General features: G+C 40.2%; 2 protein-coding genes across 2 annotated transcripts in view; one reads left to right on the top strand and one right to left on the bottom strand.

Annotated features, from left to right (window-relative positions):
* LOC118556439 (glycosyltransferase-like domain-containing protein 1) overlaps nucleotides 1-257 on the bottom strand; it is a 14815-nt gene extending 14558 nt beyond the window's left edge. The window contains exon 1 of the mRNA XM_036138664.1: nucleotides 210-257. Within this exon, the coding sequence (XP_035994557.1) occupies nucleotides 210-257 (48 nt within the window). The remainder of the gene's footprint in view (nucleotides 1-209) is intronic.
* Nucleotides 258-447: 190 nt separating this feature from the next.
* On the top strand, nucleotides 448-4507 carry LOC118563774 (myosin light chain kinase, smooth muscle-like). Its single transcript, XM_036139668.1, has 5 exons — nucleotides 448-809; nucleotides 890-1046; nucleotides 1132-1613; nucleotides 1722-1875; nucleotides 3183-4507. Exons 1-5 carry the CDS (start codon nucleotides 636-638, stop codon nucleotides 3473-3475), a joined length of 1260 nt encoding a protein of 419 aa, XP_035995561.1. The 5' UTR covers nucleotides 448-635; the 3' UTR covers nucleotides 3476-4507.
* The last annotated feature ends 3226 nt before the right edge of the window (nucleotides 4508-7733 follow it).

Genomic DNA, 7733 nt, shown 5'->3' with positions numbered 1-7733 from the left:
GGTCTACCATGTTTCTTCTTCCAAAACAACTGTGGAGGAAACTGTCTCTGAAACTGTAAAAGAGACCACTGTTGTTGTTGAGGAGCCAAGGGAGAAGCGAGACATCCCAGCCACAATTCTGACAAAACCAACATCCTTGACTGTGGAGGAAGGAGACAATGCGAGATTCGAGTGTGATGTGTGGATGGTGATCCAGCACCTTCTATTACCTGGGTTCGTGAAGGAACAACTGTTGCTCCCTCTGCCCGGCACCACATTGTATCTACTCAGTACAACTCCACCTTCGAGATTTCCGCTGTTGAGATGTCAGATGAAGGGAGCTATACATTGCTAGTGGAGAATGCTGCTGGAAAACAGGAAGCCCATTTCACTTTGAAAATAAAGAAGTCTGAGTCAAAGGAGAAAGTGCTTGCCTCTGCCAGAGTTACTTCTCCAGAGGCTAAATCACCATTACCCAGTCTCCTGAACCAGTTAAAACTCCTCAAAGAGTCAAGTCACCTGAGCCAATCAAATCACCGCAAAGAGTAAAGTCTCCAGTCTCACCAAAATCCCCAACACCAAAGTCCCCAACACCCAAGTCTCCTACTCCAAAGTCTCCAACTCCCAAGTCTCCTACCCCATCTGAAAGAGAGCAAATGATTCCTCCAATCAAGTCACCTAAGAGAGTGATGTCACCAACTCTCGAAAAGAAGCCTTTCTTCTCAGCAGTACTCCGTGACATCACTGCGTCATGTGACTCTATAGTCAAACTGTCTGTGAAGGTGACAGGGGAGCCAAAGCCTGCTGTCTCTTGGTCAAAGGATGGAAAGGTAACACATTTAAACACTCAAACTAATTCTGTTTTCATAGAATTTGACAACACTAACTGCCGTGTTCTATGTATCGGCAGGCAATATCTCAAGGTGGGAAGTATGAATTATTCGAGGACCAATGTTCAGCACATCTAGAGATCTATGAATCAGAGGTCTCTGATAGTGGGGTCTACAAGTGCACAGCCACCAACTCTTCTGGAGCAGTGTCAACAAGCTGCACAGTCACTGTGCAAGGTAAGAAGAGACCCTGTTGTCAAAGGATCTATAGCTACAAGTGTTCTATTTTTGCCAATAAACCCCTGAACGTTTTTAATTTCAGCACCAAAGAGCTCTGCAATGATCTCTGAGGAAGTCTTAAGAAAGGAAATGATCCATGAGGAAATACGTTCTTCTGTGACAGAGGTGAAGTCCTCAGAAATTCAGAAATCAGTCAGGGAAGGCCAGTCTCTTACTCTGAGGGCCAACATCCATGGGGCTTCTAACATCAAATGGATTCTGAATGGGCAACAACTGGCCAACTCCGAACAGTACCGGTATGGAGTATCTGGAAGTGACCAGACTCTGACTATCAGGTGTGTCACCCAGCGAGAGCAGGGGATCATCACCTGTCAGGCTCAGACGGAGCAAGGGCTGGTTCGGTGTCAGTTTAACACTGATGTCACCCCCAAGAGCTCAGAGGCACCCCACTTCCTGGTGCAACCAAGGTCCCAAAATGTGGACCAGGGTCAAAATGTTATGTTTACCTGTGAAATTGCAGGGGATCCTTCCCCTGAGGTGGAGTGGTTGAAAGACAACACGATTGTGAGTAATTTTTGGTTTTCACAAGTATCTTGTTTATTTGCCTTGACAAAATGTGATAAGAAGTTGTTAGTCTCTATTCCAATAAAAATAAATATGTTTTTTTTCCAGATATGTGTCACTCCAAATATCAAGCTGAGCCGCTCTAAGAACTCGTACACTCTGGAAATTTGTGAAGCCACAGTTGCAGACAGTGGGAAATACACCATAAAAGCCAGGAACCAGTTTGGACAGTGCTCTGCAACGTCATCGCTCAACGTCCTCAGTAAGTTACCCATGCACTGCAGCTAAAAAAAGGCTTTAAAGGGTTTGCATGCTTAAGTTTGTTCTAAAAAAATGGTCCTGGCATGCTTATAAACACTTTATTGTTGAGATTTCAGTTGGAAGTTTTTCTTTATTATGTATCTCTTTACTGATGAAGCCATTTCATTTTTAGCACATCTGCAAGGACTTAAACAAGTCATCCTTTCTGTTTTGAATTGTTTGTTTTTATTTTTTTATTTTTTTGAGTGTTGGCAACTCTTTGTGCTATAATTTGAATGACTTAAGTGAAAAAAAATGAATTGGCGCTAAGAAATCCAAGGCATGAAAGCACATTCAGCTTACGTTCGGTTTCTGCACTCAACCTGTCGTTGTCTGTGATCTTAGCCATCTGCTTGTCATTTGCATTTTCACAGCTCTTGCTGAGGAACCAACAAAAATGACTATTGTGGAGCAAAGAGCTTCTACTGAGGACGCTATGAGCATGCAGAAAAGTTTCTTAGCCTCATCAGTTCACATGGAAGCTGCCTCGATGCAGGCCAGCAGCTACAGCAGCAGTACCCACTCTGCTGCTGGCCAATTTTCATTTGAGAGCATGTCTGCAACAAGCATGTCTGCCATGAAGGCTGAGTCAGTGGTGTCCATGAGCTCCAGCAGCCAAACAATGGGAATGTCTGCCCATTCGCATGTAAAGGCACTCACCACCGGGGTTAAAAGAGGTGAGACTTTACATGCTGCCTGAAGTTCTCTGAATGTTGTCGTCTTTCTGGTAAACCTGGAATGTAAACGCAAACACCAGACTTGTTTTGTCTCTGTCTTTGACAACCAGCAAGTGAGCTATTTGGTGTTATACCCTAGAAGCAGCTTAAAAATAAAGGAGTAGGCTATTATAGTTTCTTCTGCATTTTCAAAGAAAAAAAATCCAAAACAGTTGATAAATTCTACTTTTTGAAGCTAAAAGTCTAAACGGTGGATGCTTCACTGCAAAAACAGAACTAAAAATAAGTAACATTTTCTTAAATGAGTGTATCTGTCCTTGATTTGAGCAGGTAAATTTAGATTATTTGCCAATGGAAAGAGTAATTTTACCCCTAAAATAAGATAATTAGAAATAATGCACCTGAAATAAGTTGATGGAGATGAGTTCTTCCTATTTTAAGTGCAAAACTCTTGTTTCATTGGCGGATATCTTATTTACCTGCTCAAATAAAGTACAAATACAATAATTTCAAGAACATTTTAACATAATTTTTAGTTCTGTTTTTGCAGTGTTCAAAACGTGTTCACTGACCTGGTTCTCTCTCTCTACAGGCACTCCACCGAAGATCGAGGCTCTTCCCCAGCATGTGAGTGCAGAGCCGGGGAAGTCCCTGTCTGTGGCAGGCATGTTTTCTGGAGACCCGGCTCCCTCAGTCCAGTGGGTCCGCTCAGGCAGAACCCTTCCCAACGGAGATGAGCGGTTCCATGTGGACAACGCGGCCGACCTCTCCACCCTCATGATCTCTGCAGTGAAGGAGGACGACGCCGGAGCGTACACTCTCCGACTGTCCAACGAGCTCGGCTCTGACTCTGCAACCGTCAACGTTCACATCCGGTCCATGTAAAAAGAAAAAAAGAGAAAAACAAATCACATCCCTTATTCCCAAACTTTTTATTTACAATAATCTTACTTGATAAAGATCTGGAATATTCTTGTAAATAGGAACTATTTTTGTACCAAACTTGACGTTAATTTATGCCAAACTAGACTAAAGTCTAAAATTGTAAAATGTGCCATATTGGATAACTATGACTTCATTTTTCTGTGACATGTACATAATGTATATAGCCGAGTTTACCGGTTATGGGAAATGTATGCATTGTTATTTATGACAATAATATTAACTGAAACTAAAAGAAGCTAAAAGTGGTTAACAGGAGAAAGTTTCCGCTGGAACGAATACCCTGTGAAACTGGGAAACTAAACTCTGTGCCTCAACGATAAGTTGAAGACTTTAAGATTGCCTCAACAGGTAGAGAGGCTCCCTGTTGATGTTATGAAGCAGAAACAAAAAGACAAAGTTCTTGTTTTGACGCGCGTCGGTGCGTGGGAGTTAAACATGAGTTGTACCGTGAGCATAAGACCCTGAGTGCTGTTTGCACTACCCTCGTGTAAGCAGCATGAACCGGCCTTGTGCTCAGACTGACTGTGTCGTACCACCACGATTTGATGACCAGCAGAGAGGGCGAGCGGCCTGCTCTCTCTGCGTTTAGATTCATTTTGATAAAGAGCGCTGCTTCTGGCACAGGATGGCAGGATTGGCTTCACTGAAGCAACATCTCCTGGCCAAAAAGAAAACAGGGAGTCAAAGCCAGCTCTGCTGTGCAGAAGCAGCGCCGTCTCTTGGAGGATTGTAGCTGACGTGTTATTGTTTTTGAGTGTGCGTGTCTGTAGTTTGTAGTTGTTTCACTTCGTCAGTAGTCAGGGTTTTTTTTTTTTCTTTGTTCACATCACTGAGTTCATCTGTGGTGAGAAGAGAAGCAGTTATGGTTTTACCCTGCACTTTGACTTTATTGATCTGCTGATGTAGAACTTATATATCATCCTCCTTGAGTTTTACTGATTTAATAAAGCATGATTTCAGCACTATAAAGGCTCTGCGTATCTGACTCTTTTGTCTCTTTGCTGTCATTTCCTGCCATCGCATTAACAACACAGGCATTGTTGAAGATACGAAATAAGGAACTAATGTACAGTCATGGCAAAAAGTCCATCCTCTATCAGTTCTGATGTTTTTACATATGCAAGAGATAATACAACTAATATTGTCTTTATCAGATTAAAACATTCTTGTAATCTAACCACAAGGACACAAACAACAGATTTCCCTCTATAAGTATTATTTACACTAAACCTAAATGAAACGTCATTATTCTGAGGTTTTTCTGTAGGATAAAATATTTGCTGACGGTCTCTGTTTCCACAGAGCTGGTGAACTCTCTAAAGATAAACAGTTTAACAGTTTAATATTTTCAGATTTTTTTTAACTTTTATTTCTTATATATAAATAGTTTAAATGCATTTGGTCCATTTGATCAGTTGCCCAGTGCATCACTTTCTTACAAATTGTAATTTTAAACGTGGGATAATTTACAAAAAGCAACAATATTTAAACAATTTATATTGGTTTGAATATTAAAACCCCACATCCGTTTTCTGCTTTAAACTGTTGCGAACAGCAGGGGGCGATGGTGAGCATTCAAAGAACTAGATATTATTTATTTGTCCTTTGACCATCACTAGACACAAATAAAACACTGTTGGTATTTATTGCCAGCGCTTGCTGTTTATCTAAATAATGTTTGATGTCACTGATTGCATCAGCCTGCAGTTTCCACGCAGCAATAACTTTCTGGGTTTAAATCGCATATAGAGACTGGTGGAGTTTACAGGTGCTACATCTATGTGCGGGTTCCCAAACGTTGACCCCCAGTAATTGAGCTGTTTATCCCCATAAATTAAAAAAGTCCATGTTATCATTTTATCAGTAAATACTTTTGGGGAACATTTTCTTTCGTATTATTCTTCTAAAACGTTTAAGCTACATTAAACAGTTACTATACCAAATAGATTGCTCAAAAAAATAAAAAATATTAAGTTTAATATAAAGTCAGCTGAACTTCAGGACTAGTGATCTGGTCGGTTCAATAGTAGAGGGGGTAGTTAATTAGTGTCAGCTGTTCTGATGTTAAGAGAATCAGTGAGACGACCCAAAAACGACTATTTCAAGGCGTGTAGGATTATATGAGCAGGCTATTGGAATCGGTGTCCGTTGTAGTATCTACATTTCACCACTTGGTGGCGGTATTGTTAAAGAAAACTAATCTCTCTCCAACATAGAGCAAGTTCGGTTGGTTGATTCCCATTTAAATATTGCCCTGATTGTTTATTAAGATTAAATAAAGCATATGAACATCCTACAGGATTTGACCTTTTTTAATTATTTTAGCATATTTATTTAGCACTGACTGGGAGAGAATGGAACAGCCTTATTTTATTTTATTTTATCTTAAAGCCTATGTTTGGTACTATTCCCCTAATTTCAACAAAAGGAAAGAAGAAGAAGAAGAAGATTCCCCTAATTTACTGATTCTCTGGCCTAGGTGTAATGAGAAAAAAACATCATAGAACAAGGGTCTAAAATTAGGAATGTACATAAAGTCAGAGAAAAAAATTTCCCTCCAAACCACAGAATAATGCCAGTTTGCTGAATTAATAAGTCACTACCTAATAATGCCGGACCAAGGCTGACCCTCTGCAATGCCTCACAGTAAACCAACCGTTATTAATTAAATAAAACGATCTACAAAAATTTAAGAGCCTCATATCAGAACATTTACTCACGTCAACCAACTCTGCGTCACATCTGAGCCTCGGCAGGTTTAGCGTCCGCTTCAGTGAACAGAGACATTCCAGGCTTTTCCATCTTAGAATCATATTTTTTTGCGCTATTTTTACTGGATCTTTATCTTCATTGTTTCGCTGTGAGATGCTAATAGCTGTTAGCCGCTTCATTTTTTAACTTAAATACGAAATGCTTTGTTTACAAACAGATTCAGACAAAAAAACAAAGCATACACCACCAAAATAACAACTAATACGCTAGCAGGACGTGATAATCTTTCATAAAGAAAAATAACGTGGCTACGCACCATTAAAACCAAAGTCATTTCTAAAGCTGATACATATGCATACAATTTTCTTTATAAGAATTCTCTTGACTTTCCCCCTCTTTACGGCACCACTTGAATGAAGCAACGGGCTTCGTTGCTTCATGAAGCTTAATTTGGCCATCACCAGTTCAAGGGTCACACTTCCACAGAGGGAACAGATGACTGAAATGATTGAGTAAAATAACTGCAGGAGAATAAACAAACTGACTGAGATGCTTCCTGCTGTTAGCCGTGGCATTCTGACGTCAGACAGGTGATCCCTTAAAGGAGCAGATCATTATAGTTTTTACTACACCTAGAAAAGTTTCCAACTTTCACTTTTTTTCCAATGCAAAATGATCATTTTGTAACTCAAAAACTAAAACTTTGGATCACAAAGTTTTTTTCTTTGCACATTGCTAATTTTTGGCCTTCCTTTCACAGAGATAATTGGTCAAATTTTAGCAGTCACATTAAAGCTGCCGTTACTCTTTATGACCAACAAATATGACAATTGTTGTAATTATTCTGGGCAAAGATGTTTTGTCTTATAAAACCCCAAAACTTTATTATTAATCTAGGCCCCAGGTTTACCACTTTATTAAGTTTTATAAACATATACAAGGCATAGTGGATTTATATAGATAAGCTCCATCCATCCCTCTGTGTATTCAGTAATCTGTGCCAGCTGGAAATGTATCAAGAAATGTCCAGACTTCTTATACCTCAGATTTTTCCTCCAGCTTTTTGGTTTGGATTCTAAGAACAAGTCCAGGATCTGCTCCTAGTTGGAATAAATCTGAGACCCCTCTCTACCAGGGTATCCTTGTTGGATGTTCTCTGCTTACTCTTCGTTATCTGGAGGATCAGCGATGCTGCCTTGAATTTCTCCAGAGCAGCCAAACTCCTCACCTTGGTTGTAGAAAAATGACCTTCGTGACATAAAGAAACACTCTGAAACAATTTGACGTAATGTAATGATGAACTTAAAGCTCCAACTTTTTATTTTAGTCTCTCCATGAAGATATGATCTTGGTTAAGGGATGGTTTGCAGGACGAGGCAGCATGCAGTGAAGAAGATACACGTTCTAACCGTGAGCAGCTGAGGAATACGAGGCTGACCGGATACGGCTGGGGCTACTTGGTCCACTATGGAAGCTTACAGTGGGT

The sequence above is a fragment of the Fundulus heteroclitus genome, chromosome 7 (genome assembly GCF_011125445.2).
Source record: "Fundulus heteroclitus isolate FHET01 chromosome 7, MU-UCD_Fhet_4.1, whole genome shotgun sequence".
Lineage (NCBI taxonomy): Eukaryota > Metazoa > Chordata > Actinopteri > Cyprinodontiformes > Fundulidae > Fundulus > Fundulus heteroclitus.
The sequence above is the reverse complement of the archived record's forward strand: the minus strand, read 5'-3'. Positions and strand labels throughout refer to the sequence as shown.